A 13,359-nucleotide genomic window follows, 5' to 3' on the forward strand; every position below is an offset into this window, starting at 1 on the left:
TCCCATCTCATGAAGGAACAGTGGGTCCACCCAAGCATTCAGACAGTGCCCCCGCCAGAGGCAAACAATCCCACTTGAAGGAAAGGCGGTGGAGGGTGTTCTAGGCGTGGGAATAGGAGGGACAATGGACAGCTCTGGAAGCTGGAGTGAGGAAAGAGGAAAGAGCTGGGAAAGCCAGTCAGGAAGGGACCATGATGTGGTTCCGAGGTGATGTGACTTCCGTCTGGGTAGGATGCCTTTATCTGATGGGACCATGATGCTGCCATGCACCACAGTACTGTGAAACAAAGGGACATGACCAGCAGGCCCAGCCTCAGCATTAGGACTGCTCAGTTAGGACATGCAGTTGTCCCACCTACAGCTGTGAGACGGACCTCACCGCTGGGATTTCACCTCCTGCTGCCTGGCCTTTCCTCAGTGCACCTATTCTGCCTAAGGGATTTGGATGCCCTTGGGACCCCCTTCCATTCAATCAGTACATGTTTTATCAGCATCCACTGAATCCTGGGCTCTGTGCTGGACTTGGAGGGGGCAGGATGGAAAAGATAAGGCACCTATCGTCAAAGCCATGTTACAACAGGGAGGAAGCAGTCTCGGGTGGGGAGACCAGGGCACTAGGGTGGGGGTGGGTGGGAGAGGTAGAGAAAAGCTTGGAGATGTCAGGCTTCGGCCATCTGCTGGCCAGAGAGCATCATGGCTGGGAGTGTTGACTCTAGGAAAGAGCGTGTGGGGAGGCTCATGGGACCCTCATCCAAGTATCTAGCCACCCCTCTCAACCTGTTGTATGTAATTCTCCCTAATTGCATGTGGCTTGGGGGTATCTAAGAAGGGCTAAAGGAGAAGGGGCGGGGACTCCATCTTCACAGGCTTAGGGGACCTATCATTCTAGCTGGGTGTCAACTTCCCAGTGTGTCTGTGTTGTCACTCACACTCACCCATTGCTCTGTAAGGAAGCCTAATGACCCATTTCCCCGGCTTGTCATGGGGACTATAGGATGAGAGGGTGGATGTTTATACATTTTTTTAAGGGAAGGAATTTTGGCAACAGAGTGGGTGGCTGGGTTAGCATGCCTGGGGAGGTCTCCTTAGGAAAAACTTTTTTTTTTGGAGACAGAGTTTCTCTACATAGTCCTGGCTGTCCTGGAACTCACAGAGATCTGCCTGCCTCTGCCTCTGCTTAAAAAAAAAAAAAAAAGTTTTCGGCATGAAAACTTGTCTTGAATCAATACTATGACCCAAAGCAGGAATGTTGAGGCAGAGGACTAGTACAGAGAACTCAGGCAGACATGAAGGCCAACTACAAAGCAGAGTGAACACCCAAGGGTGGAATGACCAATGGGGTGAGTTTGCCAGGAGCCCAGTCTGTCGGCACGAGGAGCCTAGAATGCAGCACATTTACGAGACCCAAGAGGTTTCTATATGAAACATGGCTCTCGATTTTTTCTTTTTTGAGACAGGCTTTGTATATACTAGGAAAGCACTCTGCCAACCAGGCTTCATCCGTAGCCTCGATCTGTGGTTTTGTAAGACCACTCACACTGCTGTTGGGGTGGAGGCAAAGGCAGATGAAGGCAGTGGTGGCCTGGCCTGAAAGGCTTTGCTGCTATTTATGTTAAGAGAGCACAGGGCTGACTCCCGACGAGAAGCTGGAGAGCCTGAGCCAGTGAGCAGCCAGGGAGGACCTGGTGCAGAATGGGGCTGGTGGGGCAGGGTGCTCTCTACATGGTGTGGACTGGGAGGCCTCAGAGAGTGTGAGGTGGAGCACTGAGTGGAGCAGGACCATTGACATTCACAGAAGCACCCAGCTCAGGAGGAATACTCCTGGGAGCAGTGATTGGCACAGCTTAGACTGGGATGAGAAAGCTATAAAAAGTCCAAGGCCCACGACTCAGATGCCACCGAAGGGTCTAAGGAGAAGCAGCAGAGCCAGTGGCTGGGTTTGGCAAGACAAGCAAACTGTGCCAAGCCAAAAGCAACCTCCCCAGGGAACAGGGCTGACAGGTTGATCGGCCAGGGCTGTGCAAAGGCAGGACTGAGACAACTGTAGCTGTGAGGGGTCTAGCCTGGGTAACAGCAGGACCAAGACAGATGCAGCTGCAAGGGGTCTAGCCTGGGTAACAGCAGGACAGAGACAGCTGCAGCTGTGAGGGGTCTAGCCTGGGTGGCAGCTTGGCTATTGCTCAGATAGGTAGGTGATGCCTGCTGCAGGCCTGTGGGAGAAACAGTCAGCAGAGGGGAAAAACTCATAACAAGACAAGGGGTGTTTTTAGATTGTATAAAAAGAGCAAGACCCAAATACAAGTGCAGAGGGTGGAGGAGATGCACAAAGCCTCTATCCCCTTTGCAGAGGCCATGACAAGGAGTCAGGAGCTAGCTGGCTGCTAACCTTGGTAAGCATAGATGGGCTCTCCTTCAGGCTTGACTTTCAGTGGGAAGTGTGAGGTTGAGGCAGCGGCTGAGGGAAAGCAGGAAAGAGCAGCGACAGGACTGTGGGCACACTGACTGCCCCTTCTGGGTCTGAGGCAGAAGTGTGAAGGGAACCCTACAGCAGGCGGTATCACTGCTTGTAGTTTCTGGGGTGCCAGCTGGGTCTGCCAGGTTAGGTTTAAGCCCAGCAGGTGGCCTGGCAGGCATTACAATTTATATCTCCATACTACAGACCACATATGAAAGTTAGCTCTTCATTCAGTGGTCAACAGCAGAAACACCTAACACACTAACCAGGACTATGATTTTACTATAGATTAAGATTTAATATATAATTTATTTCACATATAAAGACAATTCTGGCTACTATGTGGGTATGGTAATGGCCTGGGGTTTGTGAATAACTGAGTCAGAGTCAGGCCTGGGCAGACACCATCTTGCTCATGCCTGAGAAATAGGCTTTCTCTCTTTCGCTCATCACTTCAAAGTGCAGGGGCCTCCTGCAGAAGTTGCATTCAGCTGACGAATGTGGCTTAAGTTCCAGCCCAACTCGCTTCCACGTGACCAGCAGCTTCTCTGTGGGGAGAGACAGGGTTTTTGTTTTTTTTTTTAACATCACAGGATCTTTTGCCCAAGAGAATCAGAGTGCATGGCCACACAAAAATCTGCACGTGAATGCTCACCCCCCATTCCTAAGACTTCGACAGTGGAAGTACCCCAAATGCCCATCCACTGACACATGGAACAGAGCTAGCATTCAGGAGGGTGAGAGAGGGCATCAGTGAGCTCTGGGCCAGCTTAGGCTGCAGATGCAACGGGACAGTCTTACAGATAAGTATGTAAGGAAACGAAGCAGCAGCGACACATGTCGCTCACATGGTCCAACACACTAACCGCCCAGAGAATGAGAGCAGCCAGGGGTTGGAGGGACTTGGTAGAAGGAACTGAACACTAGTGAGGGCATAGCAGAGGTGATGGCTTCTCACCAGGGTGCGTATATCTAAAACCCTTTGATCCTTTACTTTAAGAGGGTAAATTTTTATGGTATGTCAATTAATCTCAAGGGCACTGTTCTAAGAGTTGGGTCTCACTTCACAAACCAGCTTCAGCTAGCTGCTGCATATCAGTGCACTAACACAAATATCTGGGAGGCTGGGGGGTGGGCCATCTGGGGGAGTGGACCCCGGGGGTGGAGTGTGCACGCAGTGTGCCAAGACCACAAGTTCAGCCTCAGCACCAAAATCGAACAGAAATGCTCTGAGCATCTTGAACATAAAATCTGTCCTTGGAAGTTATACTGACGTGGGAGGGCCCAGGAGGGCAAAATTCCTCTGTGGCCATGATGACCTACAGCTAAAGTCACTCCAGGCTCTGCCTTTGGAGTGGACATGGGTGGGGGAGCAGTACAGTCACCAGAACAGATAACCTCGAGGACCACAGGTCGGGAAAGAAGAGCAGCTCGGGGAAGTGTGAACAGCCACAACCGTGCATGCAGGAGACAGGAGAGAGGAGATGGGGGGCAGCATGTTTCCTGAGAGCTTCCAGATGAATCTTGCAACCTTAAAGTGAGTCGCTCGCTACCGTCTAATTTTAGAGTTCCATTGTGTGGCATCTGAGGGCACAGTGAGATACTCGGAACAAGAAGAAACCAATCTTGTCTGAATGCATTAGGGTAAATACCACCAAGAACTTTGCGGGAGCCTCGTGTGGGCTGCCTGGAGCGCAGTTACAGTGAGGTAGAGATTCCCATCACCGCGTGAACTCACCCACGAAGAAGTTCATCATCTGCGGGGTGTGATGCGGGGTGGGGGCGATCCGCAGGAGCTCCTCCCCGCGAGGCACTGTTGGGTAATTGATGGCCTGGACGTAGATATTATGCCTGGTCATCAACTCATCACAGATCTCTGTGTTCTTAGCAGCATCGGCAACCTGTGACCCATCAGAGCAGGAGCAGGGTCAGAACACGGCAGGCCGATCCGGCAGACACAGTCGAGAACACAGTGTTCATGGACAAGGCTCAGGCTCCAGGCCAGACTGTGGCAGAGCGTGCAAGCCTGGGGGAGGGGAATGCTCCCTGAACACGTGTGATTTAAGGGAGCTGGCACTTGCATGGTGGGCTGTGATCCTGGAATTGTCACATGGCTGTCCTCCAGACCTTACATGGTCAAGAAGGTGACTTTTTTTTTTTTCCACACATCCTTGTTCCCAGGAGGTACTGCCCAGCTCTGCTTATACCAGCTACTTTCTTATATTAACTGTGACATCAACAGGGACATGGTATGTAGAGGGAAGGGCAACTGACTTTGAAATTTACTAAGTGGAAGCCGGGCGTGGTGGCGCACGCCTTTAATCCCAGCACTCTGAGTTCAAGTCCAGCCTGGTCTACAAAGTGAGTTCCAGGACAGTCAGGGCTATACAGAGAAACCCTGTCTCCAAAAATCCAAAAACCAAAAAAAAAAAAAAAAGAAAGAAATTTACTAAGTGGAAAGTCACACTTCAAAGCTGCCCATGCTTGGGCTTCTAGAGTTTTCTACACAAATGTTCTTGTTTACCCTGCTAAGGTCCTAAGGTCAGTGCTCTGGGGAAGTGGGGTGCAGGGGAACTGTGCTTGAGCCCGCTGGGTTCAAAGACTTCATTCTTATTGTGAAGTCAAGCCAGACAGCTGAAGTCAGAGAGACATGGCAAAGGGCCACTGGCTACAGTCTGAACACCAGCCCTGCAATCGCCCTACCCAACCCCTTCAGGAAGGCAGAAACAGAACGCTGTCATGTGGAGTGTCATGTGTGTGGAGGAGAGCCTCCTGTGGTCAGGCCATTACCCGCACAGGGATGATGTGACTCGGACAGTGGATGACCGGGAGGCCAGCGTCCATTAGCATCTGCCTCAGAAGCTTGACATTTCGCTGGTGCTGGCGGCGAAGGGCGCGCCCCTCGCTGCTCTTCAGGATCCGCACAGACTCCAGGGCTCCAGCCAGCAGCATTGGTGGCAAGGAGGTGGTGAAGATGAAGCCCGCAGCGTAGGAGCGGACGGTGTCGATCAGCAAACTCGTGCTGGCAATGTATCCTCCAACACAGCCGAACGCTTTACCTGGGAGGAGAAGTCCTGTTAGGCTGGGCCCTCATGAGCAGCACCGCACAGCCTCCAGGAACTGACTCTGTGTCAGTCACCAAGCTAAGCCATCAACTGCAGTCCTGGGGCCTTACTTGGCATCTCAAGCAGACAAGAGCCTCTCGACAGTTAGCATCTGCTGGATGAGTACAAACACCCAGAACCTGTTAGGGCTGACTTGGGGCCAGGATTGTTTTCCGTTCTGGTCAAGGCCCTTACGTAATCTGTGTCTCAAGTTTCAGGATTAAGGATCCAGAAGGGTTCTCAGGAGCCTTAACTTTGTCTTCTGGAGGGAACATTTTTTGCTGAGCCACAAGAGGATTAGTTAGGCTCAAACTCCTGGAGTGGAAAATTACTCTGCCCAGCACTTTCTGGCTTACTGCACAGACCTCCAGCAAGCCTACATCACAAACTGGAATTTGGCACTTGAATAGGGAGGTGGCTTTGCCCTGGCATCTCTGGGTCTGTGAGAGACAGACCTCTCGCTCATTTGACAGGGCTGGAAGGTGCTGGGTTTTGCTTGCTGACCCTTGACTTAGGTGTGGTTTTAGCTTGGCATTCAGCTGACCACTACACAGGCTTTTCACTGCCTTATAAACTTCTGGGTGGTTTGTTTTTTGTTTTTTAAGATAAAAAAGAACCTTCAACTTTCTACATCCTCTTAACAATTCATTCCCACAGGCAAACAGGTCATTTCCCTTCTCTAAAGGAATCCTGATATAGATCTCTTGCTATTTTCATCATATACACAAGGAACAGGCATGAGAAGGTCAGCTCATAAGCCAAGGCCACAAAACCAGTGAGCTGTGCGGCCAGGCCTGAAGCCCCGGCGTCAGGGTGCCAGCGTGGGGAGAGGAGCGGGATGGAGAGCCAGAGCACTCTCTGTGCTGGGCACAGAGCACAGCATTTCCCAATGCCCGGCAGAAGAGCACTGGCGTCCCCCCTCCTTCTGAATCCAGCATTACACTAAGAGTCAAGTATGGGTGGAATGACCTCAGATGACAAGAAATGTAATTTCTGTCATATTTAGCTGTGGGAGTCTGTGAGCCTCCACGTCCCCAGGGATTTGGCAAAGCTGGGCTAGCATTCTCTCAGATGGAAAGCTTCACTCAGGATGGGAGAAACAAGGCTAGCCTGGGTTACAGGATGGGAGAAACAAGGCTAGCCTGGGTTACAGGCTGAGATCCCATCTCAAGAGAACAAAATTCACCACAAAACAGCCCAGGCTTTACAGGTTACCTCCCTGCTTCCGGTCCTGGTGTAAGTTAGACCAGCCAGTGACTGGCCTTGGTGTATACCCAAAGCTCAGCGTGAAAGGACAGAGCCACAGAGCCCGTGCACACACCAAGCGTCCCAGAGATGATGTCCATTTTTGGCATGACGCCATCCCGATCACCGATCCCTCCACCTCGAGCTCCATAGAGCCCCACTGCATGGACCTCATCCACAAACGTGATTGCCCCAAACTCATGGGCCACGTCACACAGCTCTTCCAGTGGGCACACTGCTCCTGAGGAAAGCCAAGGAAAATGTCAGTGACAATGGTGAGCGCCAAAGCAAAGTGCCATACATTCTAAGGGGTCATTTTTAGTACCAGAGAGAAAATGAACTTCCCCCAGTTCTTGTCCCATGAGGTTATATAATCTAGCAACAGCCAGCACAGAAAACCCAGTTACCTATCCATGTAACATCATGTAACATCCATGTAACATCCATGTAACATCTCTCAATTACAGAGTCCCAGTGCAAAAAAATGCCAAACCAAAAGGAAACATATTGTTTTTGTTTCTGGAGTTGAGTGTCTGGGACCTCAGACACTGTCAAGCAGCTACGTGCCCAGAGCCACACACTTTCAAACAGTTCAAGCCCAGCTCTGCATCCCAGGCTTCAGGTTACCCTCAGCACATACTTACCATCCATTGAATGGACAGTTTCAAATGCTACTATCTTGGGGACTGAGGGGTCAGATCTCTGCAGCAGTTCTCTGAGATGGTTAACGTCATTGTGGCGGAAGATATATTTTGGCACTCGACTGTTGCGAATCCCTTGGATCATGGAGGCATGGTTCCCGGAATCAGAGTAAATTTCACAGCCTGACATGAGAAAAGTGCTACTTAATGGCAGAGGCATCAAGACAATTGGAGTCCTGGACCATGCAACAAACCTGCTCCTGCTGATGCTGCCTTAGAAACACGCAGTAACTATCTCACGCTTCTGCACTGGGAGGATACAGAGGCAAAGGCACTGTGGCTGCTGCAAGACTCTCAGTGGCAAAGCACGAGATTCCCAGGCTCTGAGGCCCTGGGTTCCATCTCAGCATCATGAAACACAAAAACCCAAAACCATGGACAACTCACTGTCTTTAAAGCCACAAGGTCATGTACCTGACAGCCCAGCATTCTGAGGCAGGGGGATCAAGAGTTTGAGGCCAGCCTGGGTTATACCGTGAGACTCTCCAAAAAACAAAAATGGCCTTTAAGCACAGGTAATAGTAGTAAATATGGGTACCTCACTTCAAAAGCTATGAAGACACACATGTCTAAATGCAATGAAGCACTCTGCTAGAGGAATGTCTTAGAATATGAAGCACTCCTGAGCCAGGAGCTTCAGGACAGGGCCTCCCCATGTGTCAGTCACCACAGACTATGATCTGCTGGAACTCACAACACAGTCAGCGCATTGTGCTCAAGACGACGCTCTGACACAGGGCCGACTGGCTGAACTGGAGTGGGCCTTCTTTGTAGACACCATCTTTGTCATTATGCAGACACTTCAACTGTGCTAGGTCCCAATAGCACTTACCTGGCATCATCTTAGCCAGGGTGAAGAGGGTGGAGTCGTTGGCCACAAAACAGGAAGAGAACAAGAGCGCCGCATCTTTGCCGTGGAGGTCGGCCAGTGCCTGCTCCAGTTCTACGTGGAACTTGCTCGTTCCAGAAATATTCCTAGTTCCCCCAGCTCCAGCACCATGCTGTTTCACAGTCTCCCTGTTAAAAACAAGTAAAATACCAAAATTCCAGGGTTCACATCTCCAGAACTCATTTAAAACCCAGAGGGCCTTCATTTTTACAACCCCAGCACTGGGCCAGAGTGAGTGTCAAAAAACGAAGACGGAAAGGCCATGGAAGAAAAACCTAATGCCTACCTCAGGGCACTCCCCACACACACTTACAAGAACATAACACATAGAGATACACAACACACACACACTCATATACAGACACATATACTCATACACACACTCATATACAAACACATATATTCATGCACACACACACACTCATATACAAACACATACACTCACACATATATACACACACACACACACACACACACACACACACACACACACACACACACTTTTGGGCTGAGGGTGCAGCTCAGCTGATAGAGCACTTGCGTAGTATACACAATTCTCTGAGTTCAGTTCAATCCCAAGTACTGCATACACAGGCATGGAGTATGTACCTGTAATCCTAGCACAAAAAAAACCAAAAACCAAACACACACACACACACACACACACACACACACACATACACACCTATGACCATGTCTCAAGCAAGCAAGACAACTCACGGTTCTTTTTTTTTTTTAAGTTTTTGAAACAGGGTATCACTATGTAGCCATGTAGCCACTATGCAGACCAGACTAGCCTTGAACTCACGGGGATCTTCCTGCCTCTGCACCCTCAGTGCCAGAATTAAGGCATACACCACTATGTCCAGCCTATTTTTTATTTTATTTAAAAAGTATTTTTCAAACTCTAGGTTCTAAACACCGTATAAATGAGTCCTCTCTCCAGAGTCAGGAGAATGAGCATTCTGTCGATCGTATCTAGTATCGCTCACATTTATGCTTCTCACCATGTCTACTGCACTCGCCTTATCCACTCTCCGCACGTTAGAGTGCCTCTAAAAGAGCAGGGATGTTTTACAGGTAGCTGAGCTACATGGCCAGCCCCAAAGTGTTCATGTGTGTGCATGCGTGTGTGCATGCATGTGCATGCTGTGTATCCCTGTGTGCTATGTATTTGTGAGTGTGGGGTGTGGTGGGTGTGTGCTTGGAGGACCAAGGTCAGGATTAGGTTTTTCCTCCACAGCCTTCTCACCTTTGTCTTTTGAGACACCCTCTGGCCCAGATATCATCTGTAGAGATTTTCAAAGGCCAAGAGTGATAGTTTAGCAGGTAAAGGAGCTTTGCTGTAAAGCCTGGCGGCCTGAGTTCAATCCCAAGATTCCTGTAAAAGCTCTACAAAGAACAGTAGTGTAGCACTGTGGCGCACTTTCAGTGACTAAACCTTCTCCCATAAAAGGTCGAGCTGTACAAGCCACCCAAGTCCTGCCAAATAACGCCTGTGGTAGGTGAAAACTGAGAGCTACTCACATGACAGCCCCACACACCCGTGGGTGTCGACTCATGCCTAGGTAGTCATTACTGCACCAGACCGACACCTGCTTTTTGGTTATGAGGGAATCCGTGTAGTCATCCGCCATCGGGAAGATTTGTGCTCTCCGGTTCACCGTTTTAAAAACTCGGTAGGTATGATCATTTTTTTTCTCATCAATTTTCTTCTCAAAGAAATGATCATATTGAAAAGTGGAAACAGCTGAAGTGCAAACAAACAAAAGAGAGTTTGTTTTTGTTTGTTTTTTTTTTTTTTAAGGACAGACCTGGGTTCAAATCTCAGTTTGGTCATTTAAGGGCACTGTATCCAGGACTAGAATGTGTGGCACACTGTCTGGCGCACAGACAATGGGTACTGGAGACTGAGGCCAGTGCCCAGCAGCGCACACAGCCACTAAGCCCACTGTAGTCAAGCAAGGGACGGCCATGAGCTCCACGCTTCCTCATCACACAACTTCACATTTAACCTGACACACAGACTCCCAAACAACAGACTCACACTTTGGCAAGTTATCCTGAAGAAGATGAGACACTCTTTCTGGCCTCTGCTTTCGCATGATGTCCTGGAAGTTCTTCAGCAGTCGGCTTGGATCCTCTCCATCGGTTTTCACATTAACCAGGCTGGGAGGCACTGGGCTTTGAGCAGCCTCTGCAGCAAAGCAACGGGAGGTACTGAGGACAGACCTTTTACTCTTAGTTCAGGACACCTTCTAGGAAGACTGTTAAAAACAGCTTAGTGGCTAAGAGCACTGGCTACTCTTTTGGAGGACCTGGGTTCAAGCTCCAGCATCTATTTGGTGGTTCACAGCTGTCTGTAACTACACCTCCAGGAGATCTGACGCCCCCTTCTGGTCTCCTCGGGACCAGGCATACATTGGTGCACAGATATACATGAAGGCAAAACATCCATATTCATTAAAATCATTTTTTTCAAACATAGCTTATTATCCGGGTGTCTTGGTGCATGGCTTCATCGCTAGCATTTGGGAAGCAGGGTCAGGCAGATCTCTAAATCTGATGCCAGAATGTGAGGCCCTGTCTCAAAACAAAACCAACACATAACTCATTGCCTACTTCATGAAAAAAAGCCAACCATGCTGTGCTGGAGTATATGGAATGTCTCTGTCTTCAGCTTGTTTCTTACATAGGCTTTCAGTACTTGGCTTCTTTTTGGCTTTTTGAGATGGGGTCTTATTATAGCCCAGGATGGCCTGGAGCTCGAGCCCCTCTGCCTCGGAGTGTCTAGTGCACCAACTGGCTTCAGAACGACTCTGTTTTCACTGCTACCAACCAGTTCCAATGGACAAGACTATAGCCTAAGGCCGCCTGCTCCCCTCCTGCATCCTTCTTTAATAGACAGCAGTGCCTACGGAGGCTGCGTCTTTTCCCCCATGGGGCCTCTCCATGCAGCTCTGGCTGACCTGGCCCCGGCCACGTAGACGAGAGCTCGCACTGATCCTCTTGCTTCTGCCTCCCAAGCACTGGACTTAAAGGTGCGAGCCGCCGTTCTCCGCACACTGGACTTAAAGGTGCGAGCCGCCGTTCTCCGCACACTGGACTTAAAGGTGCGAGCCGCCGTTCTCCGCACACTGAGGCTTTTAGGGGCTGCTGGGAGCTCAGATGGGGTTAAGGTTGTCCCTCCATGACCATCAGCAGGATACATAGCTTGGGAAGCCTAGGCTAGCACTTACTGCGGTGTTCCGCCTTCTACTCGGACAAAGGGTAGGAAGGACCAAAGAGACAAACCACTGCTGATATCTGCTCAAGACTACAGGTTATTTCCAGAGAGTAAGCATGACTTGGGAAGCTGGCTGCCTCCTACACCCTCACCAGAAAGCAAGTTCCACATTTTGCAATACAGTTCGGGCTGCCTAGCTTGAGGACCGACCTTCCTTCCTTCCTGGTACAAAGGAGGAGGTGTTCACATTATTGCTACACAGCCTAGTAGTAGCTCGCATATAAACCGGAGGGTCCCAGGAGCCCCAAGGACTGCCTCACTCTCTCCATGGGAGACATTTCTCTTACCTTTCCTCACAGCATGCATTTCCTGCACGTCCTCCTGGAGCTCCAGACTGGCCTTGCGGAAGACGCTGCTGCCTGTCTGGCTCAGCTGTGCTGCCAGGAAAGGGCACTTGCTCCCAGAGCCCTGGCTTGTAGCAGGGGACGGGTGTCCAGACGGAAGCTGTGTGCCGTCTGGAGTCTGTGCCATCTGGGACTCGTCAGGAGCCTGCTGGACTGCGGCCTTGGCAGTTTTCTCTTCTGAGGAAGGAAATGGAAGGAATGAGGCCCCAGTCCTGCTCATGGAGTGCGTGAGCGAGTTTCCTTTATCGGCCTCAAACTTCATACTCGCTCTAGCCTATAATCCACGCCCAGGTTTCCCTTTGTTAAGCTGCTAACATCTGTTCTCACCTGCCTCACCTGACAGTGGCTTTCTGAAGGGCTGACTGGCCCGTACAGGTTACCTCAGACCAACAGGACTTCTCCAAGAGCACTATTTTATATTTCCGGTCCACCCAATGTTCTTTTTTTAAAAAAGATTTATTTATTTTATTTATATGAGTACACTGTAGCTGTCTCAGGCACACACCAGAAGAGGGTATCAGATCCCATTACAGATGGTCGTGAGCCACCATGTAGTTGCTGGAAATTGAACTTAGGACCTTCGGAAGAGCAGTCAGTGCTCTTAACTACTGAGCCATCTCTCCAGCCCCACCCAATGTTCTCCCTCCATCTGTTTAAGACAGGGTCTTGCTATGATGCTTGACTCAGCAATTCACCTGCCTCAGCCTCCTAAGTGATTATGTGTGCACCTCTTCCCAAATGCTCTTCAGTGGATCACTCTCAGTAATTTCTTTTTTTTTTAAGAAGTAACTTTCTTTTTTTTTTTTTTTTTAAAGATTTATTTTATTATTTATTATATGTAAGTACACTGTAGCTGTCTTCAGACACTCCAGAAGAGGGAGTCAGATCTTGTTACAGATGGTTGTGAGCCACCATGTGGTTGCTGGGATTTGAACTCCAGACCTTCGGAAGAGCAGTCGGGTGCTCTTACCCACTGAGCCATCTCACCAGCCCCAGTAATTTCTATCCTATGGGCACTCAGCACACTTCAGGAGGGTGCGCTCTCTGAGGCAACTGGGGGTTGTCACACAGTTATTGCCTCTTCATAGGTTCTGAACAGAGTCCTAATAAAGCTCAACCAGTTTTAAAAATACTTCTAGGGCTGGAGAGATGGCTCAGTGGTTAAGAGCACCAACTGATTTCCAGAGGGCGTGAGTTCAATTCCCAGCAACCACATGGTGGCTCACAACCATCCGTAATGGGATCCGATGCCCTCTTCTGGTGTGTCTGAAGACAGCTACAATGTACTCATATAAAATAAAATAAAATAAAATAAAATAAAATAAAATAAAATAA

At 49.6% G+C, this 13,359-nt stretch overlaps 1 protein-coding gene across 2 annotated transcripts in view; it reads right to left on the bottom strand.

Annotated features, from left to right (window-relative positions):
• Positions 1-2,260: 2,260 nt before the first annotated feature.
• Positions 2,261-13,359, bottom strand: part of Alas1 (aminolevulinic acid synthase 1) — a 14,500-nt gene continuing 3,401 nt past the window's right edge. For both annotated transcript variants that reach the window (NM_020559.2, NM_001291835.1), the window contains exons 3-11: positions 11,968-12,201; positions 10,442-10,591; positions 9,922-10,144; positions 8,338-8,522; positions 7,449-7,628; positions 6,881-7,045; positions 5,246-5,514; positions 4,194-4,356; positions 2,261-3,003 (exon numbers count right to left, since the gene is read on the bottom strand). In NM_020559.2, coding sequence (NP_065584.2) covers positions 2,843-3,003; positions 4,194-4,356; positions 5,246-5,514; positions 6,881-7,045; positions 7,449-7,628; positions 8,338-8,522; positions 9,922-10,144; positions 10,442-10,591; positions 11,968-12,201 — 1,730 coding nt within the window. In that variant the 3' untranslated portion in view covers positions 2,261-2,842. The remainder of the gene's footprint in view (positions 3,004-4,193; positions 4,357-5,245; positions 5,515-6,880; positions 7,046-7,448; positions 7,629-8,337; positions 8,523-9,921; positions 10,145-10,441; positions 10,592-11,967; positions 12,202-13,359) is intronic.

This window comes from Mus musculus, chromosome 9 (assembly GCF_000001635.26).
Source record: "Mus musculus strain C57BL/6J chromosome 9, GRCm38.p6 C57BL/6J".
Taxonomy (NCBI): Eukaryota; Metazoa; Chordata; class Mammalia; order Rodentia; family Muridae; genus Mus; species Mus musculus.